The sequence below is a fragment of the Aquarana catesbeiana genome, linkage group LG09 (genome assembly GCF_042186555.1).
Source record: "Aquarana catesbeiana isolate 2022-GZ linkage group LG09, ASM4218655v1, whole genome shotgun sequence".
NCBI lineage: Eukaryota > Metazoa > Chordata > Amphibia > Anura > Ranidae > Aquarana > Aquarana catesbeiana.
In genome coordinates, this window is record NC_133332.1 from 252876352 (window position 1) to 252901161 (window position 24810).

The 24810-nt window shown below is 45.7% G+C and overlaps 2 protein-coding genes across 4 annotated transcripts in view; one reads left to right on the forward strand and one right to left on the reverse strand.

The window, feature by feature from the left end:
- Positions 1 to 24810, reverse strand: part of RBM34 (RNA binding motif protein 34) — a 91226-nt gene that overhangs the window by 46472 nt on the left and 19944 nt on the right. The window contains exons 1-2 of one of the 3 annotated variants that reach the window (XM_073600192.1): positions 2753 to 2888; positions 1251 to 1378 (exon numbers count right to left, since the gene is read on the reverse strand). In XM_073600192.1, coding sequence (XP_073456293.1) covers positions 1251 to 1324 — 74 coding nt within the window. In that variant the 5' untranslated portion in view covers positions 1325 to 1378; positions 2753 to 2888. Of the gene's footprint in view, positions 1 to 1250; positions 1379 to 2649; positions 2889 to 24810 lie in introns of those variants that run through there. The other 2 variants (XM_073600194.1, XM_073600195.1) reach the window with 2 other exon arrangements.
- Positions 13226 to 22326, forward strand: LOC141108518 (three prime repair exonuclease 2-like). The gene is made up of 2 exons (XM_073600196.1): positions 13226 to 13380; positions 21210 to 22326. The coding sequence occupies exon 2, from the start codon at positions 21219 to 21221 to the stop codon at positions 21882 to 21884; it is 666 nt and encodes a 221-aa protein (XP_073456297.1). The 5' UTR covers positions 13226 to 13380; positions 21210 to 21218; the 3' UTR covers positions 21885 to 22326.

A 24810-nucleotide genomic window follows, 5' to 3' on the forward strand; every position in this document is an offset into this window, starting at 1 on the left:
ACACCATCTCCATCATCAAACTCGGAGGTGTAAACATTATGCTTTGGGGGCGTTTGTCTGCTAAGGAGACAGGACAACTTCACTGCATGAAAGGGATGATAGACGGGGCCTTGTACCCTCAAATCTTGGGTGAGAACCTCCTTCCCTCAGCCAGGGCATTGAAAATGGGTCGTGAAAGGTTATTTCAGCATGACAATGACCCAAAACACACGGCCAAGGCAACAAAAGAGTGGCTCAAGAAAGAAGCACATTAAGGTCCTGGAGTGGCCTAGCCATTCTCCAGACCTTAATCCCATAGAAAATATGTGGAGGAAGCAGAGGGTTCAAGTCACCAAACGTCAGCCTCAAAACCTTAATGACTTGGAGAGGATCTGCAAAGAGGAGTGGGACAAAATCCCTCCTGAGATGTGTGCAAACCTGGTGGCCATCTACAAGAGATGTCTGACCTCTGTGATTGACAACAAGGGTTTTGCCTTCAAGTACTAAGCCATGTTTTGCAAAGGGGTCAAATACTTATTTCTCTCAATAAAATGCATTTTTCTGGATATTTTTGTTGTTATTCTGTCTCTCATCATTAAAAATAAACCTACTGTTAAAATTATAGACTGATCATTCCTTTGTCAGTGGGCAAACGTACAAAATCAGCAGGGGATCAAATACTTTTTTCCCCCTCACTGTACTGTCCTACCTTACAGCAAAATGTACAAGCCCTGTGGAAGCTCCATGGCATTTTGGTTAGAGCTTACACAGAGGTAAAGACATTCTCCCTGCACCCGGGTGACAGCTTTAGGGTCTGCCAATTGGCAGTTATGGCAACCAGAGTTGCATTATGAGATGAAGATGAGAGAGAGTCACATGATCCTCATACATGCTTTTCGACACCCTTTAGAATCCTGGGGCACACCAGTCTGAGGGCTCAGTCACACAAGGAGGTGCGTCTGAGCGCAGGCGCTTTTTTTTACGCGTTCCCACGTGTTGAGTTTTTTAATAGGCTGTTCTATGCTCATGAAACACGCAAAAAAGGTTCTGGCATGATTTTAAAAAAAAATCCATGGCACTGCAGTGCTATCCGTTTTAGTGGGTGCAAATGTGCATGCAATTGGTGGATGTGTGGGGGGAACCATTAGGAATTAACAGCACCGCCAGGCATCTGCAGTGCGGGAAACCGCCTAATTTCATACACATTCCCGCACTGTGAAAAAGCCCTAAAATGTAATTTGTAAGGCAGTTAAGTGCCATCTTCTACTTACACTGACTTCGTCTCTTTTTTGGGCTTTTTCACCTTCTTCGGTTTACTTTTCGGTTCTTTCTGCTCTTTGGTCATTTTCTTCAGGCGGTCACACAGCTTCCTGATGTATTCAATACCGTGTAAATAAACCTACAAAATACAGAATAATTCAGCAGAGATTCCAGTCATCAAGTCTGGTAAGTCAGTGCACTAGGGGGGGGGGGAGGAGGAGGGGGGGGGGGGGGGGAGGAGGGGGAGGAGGGGGGGGGAGGAGAATAGGAGGGTAGAAGAGTGAGGGGGGCGGGGCAGAAAATGCAAGGGGGTGGTAGGGGCAGAGAAAAGAATGGGAGTAGGAGGCAACTGGGAGGGGTGGGAAGTGAGAGGGGAATAGGAGCAGCAGGACAGTGGGAGGGGAAAAGGGGTTGGGGGAGTTGGGGGAGTCGGGAGGTAGAAGGGGTGGGGAAGTAGGATGTCATGTGAGAATGGGAGGGAAGCAGAATGAGCAGGGAAGTGAGAGATAAGTAGGTGGGAGGGGTAGGGAGTGGAAAAGTTGGGGAGGTGAGTAGGAGGGGCAGGCAGGTTAAAGGTGTTGGGAATCGCAGGGTTCTAGAAGTGAAGGGGGTGGGAATGGGAGAGGGTAGTGAGAGGGGTTAGGAATGGGAGAGGGTAGTGAGAGGGGTTAGGAATGGGAGAGGGTAGTGAGAGGGGTTGGGAATGGGAGAGGGTAGTGAGAGGGGTTGGGAATGGGAGAGGGTAGTGAGAGGGGTTGGGAATGGGAGAGGGTAGTGAGAGGGGTTGGGAATGGGAGAGGGGTTGGGAATGGGAGAGAGTAGTGAGAGGGGTTGGGGATGGGAGAGGGTAGTGAGAGGGGTTGGGGATGGGAGAGGGTAGTGAGAGGGGATGGGAGAGGGTAGTGAGAGGGGGTGGGGATGGGAGAGGGTAGTGAGAGGGGTTGGGGATGGGAGAGGGTAGTGAGAGGGGATGGGAGAGGGTAGTGAGAGGGGGTGAGGATGGGAGAGGGTAGTGAGAGGGGGTGGGGATGGGAGAGGGTAGTGAGAGGGGTTGGGGATGGGAGAGGGTAGTGAGAGGGGGTGAGGATGGGAGAGGGGGTGAGGATGGGAGAGGGTAGTGAGAGGGGGTGGGGATGGGAGAGGGTAGTGAGAGGGGGTGGGGATGGGAGAGGGTAGTGAGAGGGGTTGGGAATGGGAGAGGGTAGTGAGAGGGGTTGGGAATGGGTGGGGAAGTTGGAGGAGATAAGGGTATTTGGGACACGAGTAGAAGGAGCACAATATAGATCCTATGAGAGAGTCTAATCTCTCCCCTCCACCCAAACCTGAGCACACATGTGCAGTGTATACAGTATGTTGGTGTGATCAGCTCCTTGTCTCGGCATCTACACCCCTCTATATTACAGATCGGACCTGTCCTCACTCTCCTTCAGTCACACTGCCAGTCATAGAGATGGGGACATACGGAGGAGAAGAGAGGACGGTCTGCACACATCACAATACACACAACACTCACCTCCCATGTGCGGATCTCCCATACAACTTCCGGGATCCGGACTTCTTTTCATCAACAAACTTTATTAACAGCAGACAACAGGACAGTCCCTGGTCACCCATGCTGTATCCGGTCCATACAGTCATAGCGGGCGGTCAGTGGGATGACACCGCTCCGTACACACACTGGGGAGTAGAGAGGAGCGAAGTGCCCGGGGAGATCCCCATATCAGTTCTATAACAATTCTATCCCACCCATACATCATAGAGCAGAGTCCTCTGTGGGTTGGATAGAGTAAAGGAGGGTTATAACCTCTATCAGCTTTTACATTTTGCCATCTGTGTCCCATTGGGGAGATTTCCCTTCATTTCCTGTCCCACAGACAAAACAGGAAGTGAGAGGAAATCCCTGGTTGTCACCAGCACTAGTGTCCCCATTGGGAGATTTCCCCTCTCTCTGTTCTGCTGACATCCCATAATTTGGGATTTACTTTCAATGATATTTAATCACTGCTGGGTTTTTTTTTGCTAAACAGACAAAAAAAGTCAGAAAATTTTGAAAAAAATAATATATTTTTCATAGTTTGTTATAAAATTTTGCAAACAGCTAATGTTTCTCCACTAGTGGGCACTGATTGGCAGCAATGATGGGCACTGAATGGCAGCAATGGTGGGCACTGTTTGGCAGCAATGGTGGGCACTGTTTGGCAGCACTGATTGGCAGACATGATGGGCACTGTTTGGCAGCACTGGTGGGCACTGTTTGGCAGCACTGGTGGGCACTGATTGGCAGCACTGATTGGCAGCCATGATGGGCACTGATTGGCAGCACTGGTGGGCAGTTTGGCAGCAATGGTGGGCACTGAATGGCAGCAATGGTGGGCACTGATTGGCAGCATTGGTGAGCAATGATTGGCAGCATTGGTGAGCAATGATTGGCAGCACTGGTGGGCATTGATTGACAGCACTGATAGGCACTGATTGGCAGCACTAGTGGGCACTGCCGGGACTGCACTGATTATCAGTGCCGATGTCCCTTTTACACAAGTCGGTTATCGTCTCTCTTCTCCCTTCCTCACGCTATCAGCATGAGGAAAGGAATGCCGATAACCGCTTGTATTTACAAACAATAAAAAAAAACGCAGAGGTGATCAAATACCACCAAAAGAAAGCTTTATTAGTGTGAAAAAAATTATATAAATATACATTTTTTTGGGTACAGTGTTGCATGACCACACAATTAACAATTAAAGTAGCGCACAATAACCTGGTCATGAGCTAAAGTGGTTAAAGCAAAAAGCTGTGCTTGGTGTGAAAAGCCCACCTACTGTACGCATGTAAACATCAGCACAAAAGTTTACCTGCATACAGCATAAAATACCACCAAAATTTGCAAGATAACTGAAATACATCACAGGTGATATAATTTGCTGCTCAGTGATTGCAGTATTCTAGTCTGCATCTCCCCAAGGTAATACATAAAACCTGGCCTGTTAGTGGGCCCTGAGGACAGGGTTGATGACCACTGATCTAAGCCATTTATCACAATTTACACTTGGTATGCAATCATCTACTATATCATGACTCAGTGGCGTAACTAGAACCTTCAGGGCCCCGGTGCAAGAAACTATGGAGGGCCCCCCTGACCTCCGGCCAGGGTCCTTCCCACTGATCCCAGGGGCAGCGGGACCTGGATAGGAGGGGGAACATATCCCCTCTATTTTCCTCCTGCAGCCACTGAATGCCTATCAGAGGGAGAGGACGAGAAGCAGATTTTTAGTGGCTGCAGGAGAAAAATGGAGGGGATTTGTTCCTCTAAATGCCCCCCCCCCCCAATCCAGGTGTTCAGGGGCAACGTGTGCTATTGCAATTGTGGCCCCTGTAGTTATGCCCCTGGGATGAGTGGCAGCGGTGTTGGTGGGGGATGGGATCAGTGGTGGTTGGGGAGGGATATGATCAATGGCATCAGTGGTGGGGGATGGGATGAGTGGCAGTGGTGAGGGAGAGATGGGATGAGTGGCAGCGGTGAGGGGGATGGGATCAGTGGCAAGGGTTGTGGTTGGGATCAGTGGTAGGGGGGATTGAATGGGATGAGTGGCAGAGGTGGTGGGGGAATGGGATCAGTGACAAGGGTGATGGTTGGAGGAGGATGGGATGAGTGGTAGTGGAAGGAGGGATTGGATGGGATAAGTGGCAGCGGTGGTGGACACTGGATGAAATGAGTGGCAGCGGTGGTGGGAGAATGGGATCCATGGCGAGGGTGATGGTTGGGGGGGTGGGATGGGATGAGTGGTGGGGAGGGGAATGGTATCAGTGGCAAGGATGGGATCAGTGGCAGTAGTGGTCATGGTGGGGTGGATCAGTGGTTGTGATGGTGTGGGGGGGGGTTCAGGGTATCAGTGGCAGTAGTGGTGGTGGTGTGGGAATCAGTGGCAGTAGTGGTGGTGTGGGGGGGGTTTCAGTGGCAGTAGTGGTGGTGTGGTGGGTATCAGTGGCAGTAGTGGTGGTGTGGGGGGGAATCAGTGGCAGTAGTGGTGATGGTGTGGGGGGGTATCAGTGGCAGTAGTGGTGGTGGTGTGGGGGGGGGTATCAGTGGCAGTAGTGGTGGTGGTGTGGGGGGGTATCAGTGGCAGTAGTGGTGGTGGTGTGGGGGGTATCAGTGGCAGTAGTGGTGGTATCAGTGGCAGTAGTGGTGGTGTGGGGGTATCAGTAGCAGTAGTGGTGGTGTGGGGATCAGTGGCAGTAGTGGTGGTGGTGGTGTGAGGGGGTATCAGTGGCAGTAGTGATGGTGGTGGTGTGGGGGTATCAGTGGCAGTAGTGGTGGTGTGGGGGTATCAGTGGCAGTAGTGGTGGTGGTGTGGGGTGGTATCAGTGGCAGTAGTGGTGGTGGTGGTGTGGGGGGTATCAGTGGCAGTAGTGGTGGTGGTGGTGTGGGGGAGTATCAGTGGCAGTAGTGGTGGTGGTGTGGGGTGGTATCAGTGGCAGTAGTGGTGGTGTGGGGGGTATCAGTGGCAGTAGTGGTGGTGTGGGGGGGTATCAGTGGCAGTAGTGGTGGTGTGGGGGGGTATCAGTGGCAGCAGTGGTGTGGGGGGGAATCAGTGCAGTAGTGGTGGTGTGGGGATCAGTGGCGGTGTTGATATAGAGGGATGGGTGCCACTTACTTGCAGATCACTTGGTTCCCCTTCCTTGCTGGGTCTTGCTTGGGTGAGCAGAGAGGATGGGCGGGGCCTGTGAGTGCAGGAGGAGCTGGAGAAGATAGGTGGAGCGGGCGGGGACTGTGCCCGTGAGTACAGGCAGAGAGTATGGGCGGAGAGGATGGGCAAAGCGGGCGGGGACTGTGCCCCTGAATGCGGGATGAGAGGATGGGTGAAGAGGATGGGCGGAGCCTGTGCAGTGTGCCCGTGAGTGCGCTCAGGGAGGATGGGCGGAGCGGCTGAAGAGGATGGGCGGAGCGGCCGGAGAGGATGGGCGGAGCAGACTCCCCGTGAATGACTGTAGTGTACACCGTGAGTGTACACTACTGTACTATCTCCCAAGCGGCGGCGGGCCCCCCTATAGTGGCGGAACCCGAGGGCCCAGTCGCAAATGCGACTGGTGCGACCCTGGTAATTCCGCCACTGTCATGACTAAAATCACTAGATGGATCAAAAATCTAAATTATGGATAGTTCCCAATTGCATAATATGTATAATTGATTAACTATTGTTGATAAAACTATTTATATCCCAGTCAACATTTAACCCCTGTGGTTGGTGAGATTTTAATTCATTTATCCAACGTGTTTCTCGCCTGGATATTTGGCGTACTATATTGTTCCCCCTCCAATGTGGTATGCCCACTTCTATACCCATGACACCTTTCCTTAGGTGGGATTTTTCAAATGTTTTAAAGCAAAATGTCTAGATAAATTGTGTTTTGGAAAGGCTTTTTTAACCACTTGCTTACTGGGCACTTAAACCCCCCTCCTGCCCAGACCAATTTTCAGTTTTCAGCACTGTCACACTTTGAATGACAATTGCGAGTCATTACAACACTGTACCCAAATGAAATTTTTATCATTTTTTTTTCACATAAATAGAGCTTTTCTTTTGGTGGTATTTAATCACAGCTGGAGTTTTTTTTTTTTTGCTAAATAAAAAAGATGGAAAATTTTGAAAAAAAGATCATGCTTCATAGTTTGTTATAAAATTTTGCAAACAGGTAATTTCTCCCCTTCATTAATATGCGCTGATGAAGCGGCACTGATAGGCGGCACTGATGGGGCACAGTTAAGGCGGCACTGATGGGCACAGATAAGGCGGCACTTATGGCCACTGATAAGATGGCACTGATGGGTACCACTGATAGGTGGCACTGATGGGCACTGGTAGGTGACACTGATGAGCAGCACTGATAGGTGGCACTGTGGGCACTGATGGGTGGCGCTGGTGGGCACTGGTAGGCGGCACTGTTGTGTACTGCTAGGTGGGCACAGATGAGCTGGCGGCAGCTCTCTGTGATCGGGACTGATGTCCCTCTCACAGCCACTGGTGATCGGCTTTTTTTTCCCTCCTCACACTGTCAGCGTGAGGAGAAAAAATATCCGATTACCGGCTCTGTTTACATCACATGATCAGCTGTTATTGGCTGACAGCTGATCACGTGGTAAGGGGTCGGGATCGACCCCTTACTCTGATCTGTGATCAGGCGAGTCTCATAGCGCAGGCCGCTCGGGCATGGGAGGACGTCGATAGACATACTCCCGGCAAAGCAGGTCCGCGCTGTAGCCGTCTTTCGGCTATAGCGCGGATCTGAACAAGTTAATATTAGCCAGATGTTCCCCTATCCTAACATGTAGGGCTCTTTTCGTTCTACCTACATACTGTTTCCCACAACTACATTCCAATAAATATACTACATTTTTAAGGGTACGTGATATATACTTTTCTGTTGGATACGTTTTGTGTGATTGTGGAAGAAAATGTGGCAGTTCTAATAGAATTGGGGCCCACACACCTCCATACTGGGCATTTCTGACAGGGGAAAAAAACCTTTCAAATTGCTAAAGAAAGAAGGTCTTATTGGTGGTTCCACTACATTTGGGGCTATATAATTTCTAAGGCCCCGTGCTTTTCTTAAAAATGTTTTTTGGGATGTTCAGGGAGAGCTGAACCCAGAATTTCATCATTTTTTAACACCTTCCAATGTTTCTTGAGCAATTTATTTATAATCCCGTATTGACTATTTAATATGTCATGTGGAAGGACCATTCAAAGTCCCCTCTTTCACCAGACTTATCCTTGCGGACTAACATTCCCTCTCTTTCCATTGAAGCTACTTGTCGAATTGTGACATCCAGGGTTTCTTGTGGGTTCCCTTTTTCTATAAATCTTTGTCTAATTATTTCTGACTGTTTCAGAAACTCATCCTTGTCAGAACAGTTCCGCCTATTTCTCAAAAATTGGCTCCTGGGAATCCCAGAAAGCCACTTAGGATGATGGCAACTGAATAATGGAATGTAACCATTCCTATCCTTTTTTAAAAAAAAATTCTTTGTACTGAACCCATTATCCTGTCGCATAATAACTAAATCCAGAAAATTCACTTCCGTATGGCTATACTCATAATTCCATCTAATACCTATATGGTTAGCATTAAGTTCCCCCATAAAAACAATCAAGGTATCTTCTGTGCCCTTCCAGATGAATAATGGGTCATCAATATAGTGATGCCGAAAAAAATCAGCTCTCTCCTAGGTGTGTCAAAGATAACCTTATCCTCCCAGTGAGCCATAAACAGTGTTGGCAACACTGGGAGCAAACTTAACTCCCATGGCTACACCTGTTGTAGGAAATACTGACTATTATACCAGAAGTAATTGTGACTCATACAGAACTTAAGCAGAGTCACTATAAACTTATTTTGGGACCTAGGTATATCATGTGAATCCTTCATGAAGAAGCACCTTCATGAAGTTCACAGCTTCAAGTGCCTTATGTGGAGTGACTGTATAAAGTGAGGATACATCAGCAGGTACCAAAATGGAATCCTCAACTACCGTCATTTCACTCAAGGCTACTATAGTATCCTTCGTATCTTTAAGATAAGCAGATAAGCAGAAGAAGTTTATAGTGACTCTGCTCAAGGAGAAGAAGGAAGACAATAGCGAATATTAATTCGCTATTGTCACACAAATGGGTGGACTCAGGGCGCAGTGCTCTGCGCCCCGAGCCCACCCTTTTTTGAAGCCAATTATAGCCTCTGGCTCTAATCATGGCCTTAAAAAGAAAAAAGAAAACCCATTGGAATCCATGCGTCCGGTGCCCTGCATGTAGATTAGGGGCCGGGCGCATGGATTAGGGGGGTGGCGCCCCTAATGGAGCGGCCACCACTGAATGGTTTGCTGGAATGCGGTGTGTCATGGTGCTTTGTTTGTAACTAAATGCAAAGAAGTTTTGCATATATTATGCAATTTCCAGTAAATTAGGTTCCTGGTTTGTAATATAAATACGATTAGTCAGTCATTGTAAATGCAGAGAAATTTGAATATGACCGATTACTCCGGCGAGGTGTTGTCAGTGAATCACCTCCATAGCGTTCATACCGTAACCTTCTCATCAACCACAACAATAGGTGTGCCCTTTATGTAGACTGCAATTTAAGACACTTTTGTCACATACACTATCATTAGGAAGAATTGTAGGTAAACATTCTGCTTTTGTCCTTATTTCACCTTTTAAATTACATTTAGCTCCACTAACCTCATCAGGTAAAAATCTAAAATCCACCAAGACAAGGATGTAGGCCTTGTGTTGAGCCATATTTTTTAACACCCCCAACTGCTCCCTTAAAGTAAAACCCTTGGCAAAACTCTTTTTTCATTTTGGATTGAGCAAGGGAGATTTTTTTCGCCACCTATGTCCCATTGCAGAGATTTCCCTTCCTGTCCCATAGCTGAATGGGAAGTGAGAGGAAATCCCTGAAAATTAAGGGAATCCCTTGGGGATCCCCAGAACTAGTATCCCCATTGAAAGATTTCCCTCTATTACTTTTCTGGGGACAACCCAAAATTTGGGATTTGCTTTCACTTTCAATGATAATGGTAACCAGGACAAATATAGAGGGGAATCTCCCTAAAGGGGGGGGGGGTACAGACAGCAATAATAATAACCTGACTGGGGTTTGAATCCCTTGGGGATCCCCAGGTCCCCAGAACTAGTATCCCCATTGAAAGATTTCCCTCTCTATTACTTTTCTGGAGACAACCCAAAATTTGGGATTTTCTTTCACTTTCACTGATAATGGTAAACAGGACAAATAGAGAGAGGGGAATCTCCCTAAAAGGGGGGGGGGGGTTACAGACAGCAATAATAACCTGACAGGGGTTCTAATCCCGCTCCATTATCCAAAACGAAAAAGTTTTGGCTTTAGTTATACATTAAAGCAATGAAATATACTGTATATCAGTGGTTCTCAACCCTGTCCTCAAGTACCCCAAACAGGCCATGTTTTGGGAGTTTCTCTTAGATAAAATAGCTGGCCAAAATACCAAGCCATTGACTCTGATTTAAAGCACCTGTGCAAGATGAAGAAAAACCTGCAAACATGGCCTGTTCGGGGTTCTTGGGGACGGAGGTTGAGAACCACTGCTCTATAGTACCAAAATTATTGTGAAATGGATCAGACCAATCGTCTGTTGAGTATCTGTTCCCATCCTGATTAGCCCTGAATAATTTTGTGCGCACAATGAAATACCACTCTGAGCCTTCGTTCAGATATGCGATAAATCTCTTTATTGTTTCCGGATACTTTGGGGTTTTTATAGGTGAGTTACTTAAGCGGTGAGCATATGTACCATTAGCACAAAGTTATCTAGGTATTAGTAGTTTCTGATTGGTTGTGTCCATGTAAGGTGAACTTCCTCCCGGATCTGGGTGTCACCAAGTCGGGCGTATTCCTGGGTGGAGGCGCCATCTTAGTTTCACATTCCTTTGACACGATGGGAGGGGGTGCTACTAGCGGCCATTTTGAGCAGGAATATAAAAGCAGTTTATGTACAGGAAAAAATATAGACTTTATAGTATGAAAAAAGATGCATAGTAAATGGGCATTTTACCTGATCAGTCACAATTGGGACACCTTCCTTTACACGCACATGAACTTTACTGGCATCCCAGTCTTAGTCCACAGGGTTCAATATTGAGTTGGCCCACCCTTTGCAGCTATAACAGCTTCAACTCTTCTGGGAAGGCTGTCCACAAGGTTTAGGAGTGTGACTATGGGAGTATTTGACCATTCTTCCAGAAGCGCATTTGTAAGGTCAGGCACTCATGTGGAAGAAAAGGCCTGGCTCACAGTCTCCGCTCTAATTCATCCCAAAGGTGTTCTATCAGGTTGAGGTCAGGACTCTGTGCAGGCCTGTCAAGTTCCTCCACCCCAAACTCACTCATCCATGTCTTTATGGACCTTGCTTTGTGCACTGGTGCACAGTCATGTTGGAACAGGAAGGAGCCATCCTCAAACTGTTCCCACAAAGTTGGGAGCATGAAATTGTCCAAAATGTCTTGGTATGCATGACGCCTTAAGCGTTTCCTTAATTGGAACTAAGGGGCCAAGCCCAACCCCTGAAAAACAACCCCACACCACAATCCCCCCTCCACCAAATGATTTGGACCAGTGCACAAAGCAAGGTCCATAAAGACATAGATGACTGAGTTTGGGGTGGAGGAACTTGACTGGCCTGCACAGAGTCCTGACCTCAACCTGATAGAACACCTTTGAGATGAATTAGAGCGGAGACTGCGAGCCAGGCCTTCTCGTCCAACATCAGTGTCTGACCTCACAATGCACTTCTGGAAGAATGGTCAAACATTTCCATAGACACATTCCTAAACCTTGTGGAGAGCCTTCCCAGAAGAGCTTAAGCTGTTATAGCTGCAAAGGATGCAAACCCAATAATGAAACCCTACGGATTAAGACTGGGATGCCATTAAAATTAATGTGAGTGTTAGAGCCCTTTCACACTGGGGCGGTTTGCAGGCGCTATTGCGCTAATAGCAGCGCCTGCAAACCGACCCGAAAGTGCCGCTGCTGTGTATCCAGTGTGAAAGCCCCGAGGGCTTTCACACTGGAGCGATGCGCTGGCAGGACGGTAAAAAAAGTCCTGCCAGCAGCATCTTCGGAGCGGTGTGTATACCGCTCCTTTACCGCTCCTGCCCATTGAAATCAATGGGATGGCACGGCTATACCGCCGGCAAAGCGCCTCTGCAGAGGCGCTTTGCGGTGGTATTTAACCTTTTCTCGGCCGCTAGCGGGGGGGTAAAACCCCCCCGCTAGCGGCCGCATACCGGCAGTAAAACGCCGCTAATAATAGCGGCGTTTTACCGCCGACGCCGCCCCCCGCCCCAGTGTGAAAGGGCTCTAAAGGCAGGCGTCCCAATCAGTGACGGCTGGTGCTCAATATTTTTGGGGTGGGGTGGGGGGGAGGAACAAACCTGAGATGGACTACAGCTATCAGTGCCCCTCCTCTGTGCGCGGGAGATGGCCGGTAGCGATCAGTGCCCCTCCTCCCCATGGGAGACAGACAGCGGCGATCAGTGGCCTTACCTTAGGTGGCCGGTGCTGCTCCTCGCTCCAGCTTGTCACGGAAGAGCCGTGGTTGTTGCTTTTCCTCCTTGGAGAACAGGAAGTGGGTCTTGAGACCCGATTGGCTGGGAGTCCTCAGACGAGAAGAGGAATCAGAGGGCCCTGCTAGTTAGAGCTTACAATCCAGAAGGGAGGGTCAAGTGGAAAAAAAGGTAATAACTGTGGTGGGGTGAGCTGATGGAGAAAATGAAAATACAGTTGTTAGGGGTGGGTAGGGTAGGCTTCTCTGAAGAGGAGGGTTTTCAGGGATCGTCCAAAAGCTAATAGAGTAGGAGATAAGTGGACAGATTGGGGTAAGGCTTTCCATAGGATTCGAGAGGCTTTGGAAAAGTCCTGGAGGCGAGCATGGGAGGAGGTGACGAGGGAGCTGGAGAGCAGGAAGTCTTGAGAGGAATGAAGAGAACGAGTAGGTTGGTATTTAGAGACTAGGCTATAGAGACTAGGCTAGTGATGTAGCTGGGGGCTAAATTGTGGATGGCTGTGTAAGTAGTTGTTAGTATTTTGAATTGAATTTGTTGGGTGAGCAGAAGCCAGTGGAGGGATTGACAGAGAGGAGTAGCAGAGACAGAGCGATTGGTAAGGTGGATGAATCTGGCAGCAGCATTCATGATGGATTGAAAAGGTGATAGACTATGTAGAGGAAAGCCATTCATTTACTTTCTATTTTGTTGATTGATAAAAATCAACTATTAACACTTCTATTTGCGAAAGCATTCTTCATTTACAACATTAGCATCACACCTGCCTAAAACCTTTGCACATTTGTGTATATACTAAACTCTCCACGTCTTAAGAAAATGAAACTAAATTTGCATGATACAGAACAGAAACTGTTTGCATCTCAGATAACGAGAGGTTTCTACTGCTTGTGCGTTCCATCCAGAGGGCGTGATCATGAAGCTGTGCTGTGCTCCGTCCTATAGGGACAATGGGAGGGAGTGACTGACTCACTATATAAAGCTGCCCCAACATGTTCGAGGAAGGACCGCAACTACTGAACCGTCATATCAAGAACATTGTTATCAGGTGAGCTTACGCTATGTCTATGAAAATATATGTATGTAATGTGTGCGTGATCTGTGTGTTGTATTGTTTGTAGTCTAATATACAGTAAAAAAAACCAAATTATTTATATATAAAGTATCTCACAGAAGTGAGTACACCCCTCACATTTTTGAAAATACTTTATTATATCTTTTCATGTGACAACACTGAAGAAATGACACTTTGCTACAATGTAAAGTAGTGAGTGTACAGCTTGTATAACAGTGTAAATTTGCTGTCCCCTCAAAATAACTCAACAGACAGCCATTAATGTCTAAACCGCTGGCAACAAAAGTAAGTACACCCCTAAGTGAAATTGTCCAAATTGGGCCCAAAGTGTCAATATTTTGTGTGGCTATCATTATTTTCCAACACTGCTTTAACCCTCTTGGGCATGGAGTTCACCAGAGCTTCACAGGTTGCCACTGGAGTCCTCTTCCACTCCTTCATGATGACACCACGGAGCTGGTGGATGTTAAAGACCTTGCGCTTCTCCACCTTTTGTTTGAGGATGCCCCACAGATGCTCAATAGGGTTTAGGTCTGGAGGCATGCTTGGCCAGTCCATCACCTTTACCCTCAGCTTCTTTAGCAAGGCAGTGGTCGTCTTGAAGGTGTGTTTGGGGTCATTATGTTGGAATACTGCCCTGTGGCCCAGTCTCCGAAGGGAGGGGATCATGCTCTGCTTCAGTATGTCACAGTACATGTTGGCATTCATGGTTCCCTCAATGAACTGTAGCTCCCCTGTGCCGGCAGCACTCATGCACCCCCAGACCATGACACTCCCACCACCATGCTCGACTGTAGGCAAGACACACTTGTGTTTGTACTTCTCACCTGGTTGCCGCCACACACGCTTGACACCATCTGAACCAAATAAGTTTATCTTGGTCTCATCAGACCACAGGACATGGTTCCAGTAATCCAACTCATCGCCCCCCCCACCCCCCCCACTTTATCACTTGCCTTTCCCATTAGATTGTAAGCTCTCACAAGCAGGGCCCTCTGAACCTTCTTCTTGATTTGTAATATAACTGTACTGTATCCCTTAATATCGTAGAGCGATATGCAAACTGTTGGCGCCATAAAAATCCTGTATTATCCAAACGTTAATATTAAAAGAAAAGTATGAGTATTTTTTTTTCCCCCCATTAATGCTTACCTAGGTGGATGCTGCATCTTTCCCCCACTGCCTCTACACTGAAAACCGAGCGACTGAACACCGCCGATCACTCGGTTCTCACAGCTCCGTGAGCAGAGAGCTGTAGACTGTCAGTCACAGCTCTCTGCTGTTCTCCCTCCTCGCTCATTGGAGCGCTGAGCTGTGGAGCGGGCCATCTCAGGCTCAGCGGCTCGCTGAGAGGCTGAGCCGGGTGTCAGTTCAGTCACCTAGCGGATCCAGACTTTATTGTCGGTATGACGTGGTCCCTGGACTGACATTGGTGACGTCAGCAGAGAGTGGAATTCAGTCCACTCTGCTGAAAACGCGTCACAGAGGTGCAAAACGAATTGCACTACTGTGATCTATAGAAGTACAGAAAAACAAGCTTTGGCTGGACTTCTTTAATGAGTTTAGTTCATTCTAGTTCCTCTAGTTCAGCCATTTTTTGCTGTATATGTTTTGCAATGCATATGTTCGTTCTCCTTTTGAAATTTTTTGGACTTTCAGTATTACTAAGTTGAGCTTGGAAATTCTTTGGTTTTATTTTACATGCATTTGCCCTTCCAGTGCTCCTTGCTGTGAAGACCAGTTATAGGTGGGGGCAGTGACCCTTTTTTTGTATTACTAACTATTATTTATAAAAGGATGAGATGACTGTTACGTAACAATCGTAGATAATGGGAACAACATATATCATACAGTGAGGTCAATTCAATTAGTGCTATTAAGCCGGCCATAGATGGTGTGATATACTTTCCTGCAACTATGTTGATGGGGGAATCCCTCCCGCAGAGCTGTTGTGTGGGGGTCACGGGGAACCGTTCCTGCCGGGAGAACACACAGCAATTCTTGCTAGTAGCTACAGCCGCTGGCAATAATCGCATTAAAAAACTGACATGCTGGTTGTATCCATCCATCTATCGATCGACTTGGGTACAATCAGCCTGTCCATACATGCTTCGGATCTCGGCCAGTCCCTGCTGAACCAGTTGAGATTCGAACTGTCAATGGCCGGCTTTACCCTTCTCAAAAAAAATAATAGTAAAAAAATATATATATACTGTATGATGTAACCAGTCTTGATACTGAGGCTTCTATAGTAGCTGTGAACTTTTAAGCCAAGATAAAACTGCCAGGATGCATGGATCTTGTGTCACTTCCTGTTTGCTAAATGATCTATTCACACCGTTGACTCTAGCCTGATCTAGAATGTATACAGTGTAGCTGGTGTTTAGTCATGTGTTCCTATAGACAATGATGCTGTGCTTGTCTGGGGTAAAGAATAGAAAACCTGCATTGTTGTCCATGTATTGTACATGGTTCATTAGGCTCTGTGTAAAAGTTACAACATCAGGTCAGGTTACAATTCATTTCTGTGACCCCACTACGAAGATTTTCCATAAATTATTTTCCCTGTGACCCCAGGACAAGATAAAAACAAATAGGTGCCACCGCGACAAGAAAAACGCAAAAATAAACAGTGATATCCTACTAAATCATCAGCTCTCAATATCAGCCAGATCTTCTTTCCAGATGTAAAGAATATTTTTGATTCTCCTGGAAACAAATCGAATGTTCTCAGTCTATATTCTCTACAATTTGAATGTGTGAATGCAGAAAATACTGCATTGTGGCCACTGGATGGCATAGAGGAGCATATGTATTTCCTATGATAGTCAGCACCATCTAGTGGCCACAATGCAGTATTTTTTGTTTTCACTCATTCAAATTGCAGAGAATATAGCCTGGGAGCATTCCATTTTGCAAAATCCGCACAGAAGGAATTGACACACAGCTTTAATGGACAAACAACTATGGTAGGATTTTTTTTTTTTCTATGAATACACTTAAGTATTTTAAGTGTAATCTTCTCTCCAACCTCCCTTGCAGTCCTACACCCACTTGTCCTTAGAACCAGCAAGATCTTAGCTCTATGGCAGAGGTCTCAAACTGGTGGCCCTCCAGCTGTTGCGAAACTACAAGTCCCATCATGCCTCTGCCTGTGGGAGTCATGCTTGTAACTGTCAGCCTTGCAATGCCTCATGGGACTTGTAGTTTCCCAACAGCTGGAGGTCCACCAGGTTGAGACCCCTGCTCTATGGTCTCTTTAGCTAAAGGGTGGAGTTCAAACTCTCTATATGCTTAAATGGAGATTACAGGAAATATACGCAGGTTTTAGAGACATAGAATAACATCCAGAAATGGAGTGGTCCATCAAGTCTACTTTTTTTTTTCATTTATACATATTTTTTTTTTAAACTTTGTCTGGATATAGCTCTATGTTTGAGCCAAGCATGTTTGAAACCATTTACTATCGAACAAAGAAGATTCTGTCAAACTTGATAATTGTTGTTTACTTAATTTTTAACCTTTATTGTGACTCGTCTGCCAAACCCATTATTAACATAACGCAACTATTAATAGATTTTATGAGATGACGACTTGCAGAGGTAAGCTTAAAGGGGTTGTAAAGGTAAAAGTTTTTTCACCTTAATACATTCTATGCACTTCCGACAATACCGCCGCCCCCAGCCCCCCCATTTTACTTACCTGACCCCTCGAAAGTCCCACGCTCGCTGGCCGCTGATTGGCTACAGTGGATAGGTTGAAAGCAGTGCAGCCATTGGCTCGCGCTGCTGTCAATCACATCCAATGACGCGGCACGCCGGGGGGCGGGGCCGAGTTATACAGTGAGCGGCTATAGCCGCCGGCTGCATCACGGGAGCGCGCCCGCAAGAACTAACCACCATGCGAGGGAGCTCGCATTAAGGTGGTGAGTCCTTGCGGGGAGGAGCCGAAACAGCCGCCGAGGGACCCCAGAAGACCAGGTTCGGGGCCACTCTGTGCAGAACAAGCTGCACAGTGAAGGTAAGTATAACATGTTTGTTATTTAAAAAAAAAAAGAAAAAATTACCTTTACAACCCCTTTAAAAAAAAGATACTACGTCATTAGATGTTTGTACATGGTAAAAAAAAAAAAATCCTTAGAACTTTGGCAGTTACAATGGTTTTAACTAGGGTTGCACCGATACCGGTATCGGTGCCAATACTAGGCATTTGCACGGGTATCTGTACTCATGCAAATGCACCGATACCCGAAACCAATACCTACTGGCTCAGTTCTTTCAGCTGTCAGCGGGATTTTCCCGCTAACCGCTGAAATGTAAAGAAAATAATGCAGGCAATTATTGGTTGTTAAGGAGCAGGGCGTCCTTAACAACCAATGACATTTCATTTGTCCGTGGGATTTCCCTCCCTGCTGCCCATCCCCCCCCCCTCCCGCCAGCTGTCACTCTCCTGTCCTAAAGGACAGCGAGCGCAGTGCCTTCTAAGTGCAATATGACTGCAAAAAAAGATTTCAGCATAAATTATCATGTTAATCCGCTTTACTCTCGGGTGGTAGCTTCTGGTGTGTCAGTGGCCAGAGGTCCCAGCGCTTCCTGGTAAAGTCTGAGACACTCAGGTGCACTGATGACGTCACTTCCAAGCCACCAGCGCCCCTGGACCTCTGGCCACCGACAGAATGTCGGCTACCAATCGAGAGTACAACAGATGACCACCACATTCATCATTTATGCTTGAATTGTTTTTGTGAGTGTATTTCTTTCCTTTTAATACATTAAATTGAGGTCATACTGCACTTAGATGGCGCTGCTCTCTGTCCTTTGTGTTCCCTGAGTCCCTTCTAGCTACCCTCCCCCCCCACCCTGCCCTCAATTACACTCCTACTCCCCCCTAGCCTCACCCAACTCCCCCCCACCTCCCAAACCACCACTCTACCTACTCTTCGTAGGCGATAGGTATTGGTAATTGGTATCGGTGAGTACTTAAAAACAAAGTATCTGTACTCATTACTCTGTGTTAAAAAAATGGCATCGGCTCAGCCCTAGTTTTAACAGAAAGGCAAGGTTACAGCTATAGAGTCAAAGGATGCCAACATTAAAAGCAACCCTGTCAACATACAAAGGAAATCAAAATGAAAGTTCCTTGCAAAAGAAGAGTTTTTAAATTGACCTCTCCAGCAGCTCATGCGTGCTACCTCCCCTCCGTTCCAGTGCTGTGGCTTCCTTCAGAGTCTCTTTCTAGATTGTCGGATATCGTACCATGCCGCAGGCTGGAGTTCCTTTCTCCACCCTCTATGTCATTGCTGAGTCCTGTAATGACGTAGAAGTTGGAAGGAGTCATGACACGTGGTAAGGGACACAACTATCCAATACTGCAGGTAATATTGCAGGCCAAACAAAACGCCGGAGGTTGCAGAGTTGGAAAAAGAAGAGGTAGGACCGCCAGAAAGAGGAGTAAGATCTCTTCTTTTACATGGACTTTTTGTCTTGATTTTTTTTTTTAAAGCTGTGCAGGTCACTTTAAGATTTAAGAGCCACTATATATTTTATTCTTCAGCTAGGTACCTTAGCTAAAACATGCTTTGAATGGTTGTGGGTTGTATTCTGCTACTTGAAAAGAAAGAGTATTCCCACGCCACAATTTCATATTTTCAAAATGCTTTAAGCATTTAAGAACCTTTACACACTTATCAGGGAATTGCATATATTTGGTAACTATCCAAAAATTGAAAGTCAAACCCCATAATATGGCTCCCATATTTAGATTGTACACCAAAATATTGGTGCAGTTCTTTTGTGTTTTCTATTCACAAGGAAGAACAATAGACTATTGCCCATAATCTTGCCCCACGCCACAGGCTGGGGTTCCCTTCTCTACCCTCTATGTCACCTATTATACCTGTAATGTCGTAAAAGTTGGAAGAAGGAGTCATGGCACATGGTAGGGGACACTGGTATCCATTACTCCAGGAAATATTGAAGGCCAAAGAGACTGGTGGAGGTTGCAGAACTGGAAGGAGAGGAAGGACCACCAGAAAGATGAGTATAAGAGCTCTTCTTTCACATTTACCTTTTGATTTGACTGTTTTTTGTAAATGACCAGTTTACTTTAAAATAAAAGAGCCACTTTATATAAAAAGGCTGATAGCAGCAAATTTATATCCATTATGTACCTATGCAGAAGCACAGTTGACATGGAGGCTGCCATTATTGGTGGATTCTTCTGTCCGTAGATCAATATCTGATCCTAGTTGTCATGCTCACCCTTTGGTGTTTTTGGGCCAGGAACAAGAATGGGTTTTAGATTTGTGTCTTATTTTTCGTCACTGTCTCAGATGGTATTTACCCTTTGCCTGACCATTTTTCATAAAGATGTTTAAATGGCTTAAACATTTTAAACTCAGTATGATCTCCAAACTCCCAGAAAAGTAAATTGAGGACACATTAAATACATTTACAGCTTGTAAGTGGGGTGGAGCACGGTACGCATAATAACACACTAAAGAACTTGTATTGAAATATTACAGAAACAGTCCACAAATAACCAGGTGGGAAGGCAGCCCAACCGTGAACACTCACAGTTTCAACAGCTCGTAGAGAGCAGAGTGTAGCCAAACTGTCAGCGTCTGTAGAGTGGGGAAGAATGCGGACTGGCTATCTTGTGCCCAACAGGCAGGCCTAAGTTGTGAGCCCTATGCTTTCCCACCTCATATGGAACCTTTCCCTGCCACTAGTTTTGTCCCTACCAGGTGAGGTATCTGTCTCTACAATACCAACTTGCAAATGCACACCAAACCTGGAATCTAGGGCCTTAAATAAGCTCTGTCTGACCCAAGATGGCTACCAGAGTCACATGGGATGGTAGTATTCCATTGGATGCTTCCCCAGTGACCCAGGAAACCATAGAGTAACTGCGTTCCTCTTGACTTCCTCTCCAACTGCAGTGCTGCTGCAGAAGAGCTCCACCTGCGCCTGCCTACAAATTCATCATCAAATGATGACCCTACAATTAGTCTTCAGCTAGGCACCTTAGCTAAAACAAGCTGTGAATGGTTGTGGGTAGAATTCAGCTTCTCGATTTCCATTAAGAAAGTTGACTGTGTGTAGTATTCCCACCCCACAATTTCATATTTTCCAAATGCCTTCAGCACTGATAAGCTTCTAGAACCTTTACACACTTATTAGGGAATGCCAGATGTTGGGTAACTATCCAACAACTGAAAGTCAAACCCCAACTGCTCTCATATTTACATTTACACAAAAATATTGGCGCAGTTCTTTTGTGTTTTCTATTGACAAGGAAGAACAATTTACTATTGCCCATAATCTTCCAATGCAATCAACAGATGCTTTCTCTAATGAAGGTACTCAAGGTTTTGAATGTGGGCATTTGTTTCCAAAGAAAGGAATATTATCTGTTTTCTGTCCATAGAAATCCCTAATTGAAGTTCAGGTGGTGTCATCTCCCAGTGCCCTGGTCATTGATGTCCAATGGCTTAGGAAGGAGCAGTCTGAAGGGCAGTCTGAAGGGAACCTTTTGTGACCTTGGCAAGCCCTGCAGTGCAAGAGGGCATTGAGAAGACCAGTCACCCAGCACACAGTCAGCTTACTCAGATGACTGATGTCTCCTCAAATGAAAATGCTGCCGCTACACGAGTTAACAGGCAATTTTCTTATTAATTCATTCAGTGGAGCCCCTGGCTGCAGAAAGAAAGGCCCTAACAATAAGGGACACTTGTGTAATGCATATTGTTGTATACCTTTTTGCTTTCAATTTTATTAATCTTGTAAACATTCTTACTCTAGGACACAGTAATGGGCAGCTTGGTGAAAACCTTCATTTTCCTAGACCTGGAAGCTACTGGCCTTAATGAAGATCTTCCCAAAATCACGGAGCTTTGCCTGGTGGCTGTCCATGCGTCTTCACTGAAGAATCCAACAACCAATGACTCAGGGGAGATACAGCTACCTCGAGTGTTGGACAAGCTTTGCCTTTGCATAGATCCAGTTAAGCCCCTCACTCCAAAAGCTTCTGAAATCACTGGACTGGACAATGAGCTACTGAGAACTTGTGAGAAGCAAACATTTGATGAGAGCCTCATCAACACTGTCATCCAATTTATAAACCGTCAGGCTCAGCCAGTTTGTCTGGTGGCCCACAATGGCTTTTACTACGACTATCCCCTACTGAAGACTGAGCTTCTGCAACAAGATCATGACCTCTGCAGCTCCATTTTGTGTGTGGATTCACTTCAAGCCTTCCGATATCTGCATAATGAAGAGAAACCGAGGCCAGAGTATATCAAAGGGCAGTTTTCCCTAATAGAAATTCACCGAAAGTTCTTCGGCAAGGAGCCCAACTTTTCCCATTACGCAGAAGGGGATGTGCTGACCCTAATTCTTGCCTTCATTTGCAAAGCAGACCGTCTTCTGGAGGTAGCCAGTTATAAGCGATGGGGAGACATCAAACCAATGTACTAATGACTTACCTTGTATAAAGGACCACATTGCCACTAATTTACTCTCCCTTAACCATGTGATTCCATCCATATTCTAGATTTTACCCCCTTCCAATAGCGTGAGATTTGTGCTTAAAGTGGACCCATATTTTAGAAATGAAAACCTGATTAAAAAATTAACTTTGGCTAAGCTGTACATTTTTCCTTGAACTTCCCCAGAGTCAATGCCTATCCTGATGTGTGACTGTGCCTGGGCACTTCTGCTCCTGTAGTCCCAAAGTTGCATGCATATCTTTAGTATGCGATCATCTCAGGCATATCCCACCCTCTTGCCATACCGTTCAAATAGCAGTCTTCAGTTTATCAGATCACAAGTCCTGACATAAAGAAGCAAACAACCTTGCCTCTACCAAAATGGGTGCCTCCACGTGTTTTTTTTTAACATTAAATGTATTTTTAAATTACGGTTTGGATTTTTCAATTTGTTTTTCAGTTATCTTCTCGCAATCCATCAGAATGAGAGGCTCTTTTTTTTTTTTTTTTTTTTTTTTTTTTAAACAAAGTTTTTTATTGAGCATATTGACATGTTACCTCTCATACATTACATTAATGACATCAGATTGTCTCCGCACAGAAATAACATCATCGTTTATTACTAATATTTCTTCCGGGTTCTGTTAGACTTTCCTTTAATTCTTCCAACCTGAGTTTAGCTCTTTTTTTTTTTTTTTTTAAATATAAAAATTTTTTACCAAAGAATTAAGTATAATGTCGGAACCTTCGACATCAACCATAGAAACATAGTTTCAATCATATAAACTGATGAATTCCCTCCCCACCCTCTCCCTCCCCCCTTCAGTGTTAATTTATCCAGAATATTGTATGTATCCTCTCATCTATCACAGTACTGTTCATGTTCATCTTTGCCTACGTTCGTTTATCCCCAGTGCCCCCCTCCCCCTCATCTGCTAATGTGTTTTTGGAGTCTGTCCACCTAAACTGTACCTTCCTAAATTTTTTGGGGGCCCCCCTTGCCTCATATGTCATTTTATACAAGGGTATATCTGCATTTATTATTTTCATCCACATTCCCAAAGTGAGTTTTTCGTCATGAATCCATCTTCGTGCGATCAATTTTCGCATTTCGAAGTACAGAAGTCTGAGCAACAATTTTGTAAACACATTAATCTCTTCTTGGTCAAAGACACCCAACAGACATCTCAAAGGAGAGCATATATTTGGAAGGTCAAAGTGGTCGGATATTAACTCAGTCACCTGAAACCATAGTGGCCTTATCTTAGGACAGTCCCAGACCATGTGAAAGAAAGTTCCCTCATTTCCCTTGCATTTATGGCACTCTGCCGTGTCTCTCCTATGCATTTTGAATAGCCTGGTTGGAGTATAGTACACCTGATGTAAATATCGAAGCTGTATCACCTGTGGAAGAGATAACCGAGACAAGATATGCATCGAGCACCTCCTGCCACGTTTCCTCAGTCAGTTCTGGTATAATCGCTATCCATCTGTTTCTAGTCCTAGCAGTCAGGTCAGGGCCTCCCAGTCCTATCTCCCTATAGTACCTGGAAATACGTTTAGTTGGTTCCGGGTCAATCAGGACCTTTTCCAAAGTCGTGTTTTGCACTTTCCCCTCCCCCCTCCCAAACTGAGCTGTCGCTGCATGTTGCAGTTGAGCATATCTAAATTGGCAGGTTCTAGGTATGCCAAACTGTTCCCGTAAACGTGTAAAGGAGGACAGCTTACCATCTTGGTATATCTGGTGAAGATATTTTACCCCATATTTGGCCCATCTATACCCATCCTCTATTTTGTAGAACTCTCTCAGGGATTTATTGCACCACAAAGGACAATAAGGTGACATCCATAAGGGGTCAACCATCATTCTCTGCGCACATAGGTGAAACACCCTTTCTGGTAACGCCATAACAGACCCCACCTGTCTCCCCGGTATCTCCTTTCTAAATAGCATATTCAGTAGTGTTTCCTGTGATGTGGCCACCGCCGCCTCTAATAGAGTTGTGGCATTAGGTATCTGAGGGAACAAATATAAAGATAAATTGTAGCGCTAAAACACACAAGAGTTAATAGTGAATAAAATTCAAAGTGCATATAGACGTAATGTCCCAAGTGAAAAAGGGGGAATGTATAGTCCAAATAGGACAACAGTCCGCAGTGAGATTAAATAATCTGTATCGATCCTGTCTGCTTCCCAATCTTCAGCTTGTATATCATCAACTTTAGCGAATAGATGGAATACGCTTACCAGAGAGGTTGGATTCTACTGCCATGAGCATAGAATCAATGGAGCTTGATGCCACCCTGGGCAAAATGGTGAAGTGTTGGAGGCAAGGGTAGAGCCTCTACAGGGCCGGGACGTCCCCTCTATGTCCACCAAAGCAGAGCCAAAATGGATTCCAAAAGGCAAAGTGGTTCAGCGGTTCTCCAGGATATATAAAAAAGGGAAGGAATGCTTCCATATAGTGTAATTCTGGGTGTTTTTATTCATAAAAAAACACAATACATGTAAAAAGTGATCACAGGATAAAAGCAGTGTATAGGGTCTATAAAAGCCGCCCTACGCATTTCGGTCCAATGACCTTCAACAGGGGCATGTGGGACCCTCATAACACTGCCCAAATTTATAAACTACTGTATACCATCTAAAATTATCAAGACCAATAGGCTGTAAACAAACGAATAAAAATGAATCTCATTGGACCCAAAGAACGTCACCTGTTTGGATATTCTTAAGGGGTGTGTTATACCCTATCTGTGAACTTGTGACATAAAGTTTACTTTATCTTGTGAGCCAATGAAAGTGTAAAGTCTCTCCATGTCCATATGAATGTTTATGGCTGCGGAATGGGCGTCCGTGTGCAGAAAGCCCGGGAACTCAGCTAGAACGTGAGCGTGTGACGTCAGTGTTTGAG

Excerpts from the sequence above, each read along its gene's own strand:
- LOC141108518 (XM_073600196.1), top strand. The coding sequence starts at position 21,219 with ATGGGCAGCTTGGTGAAAACCTTCATTTTCCTAGACCTGGAAGCTACT.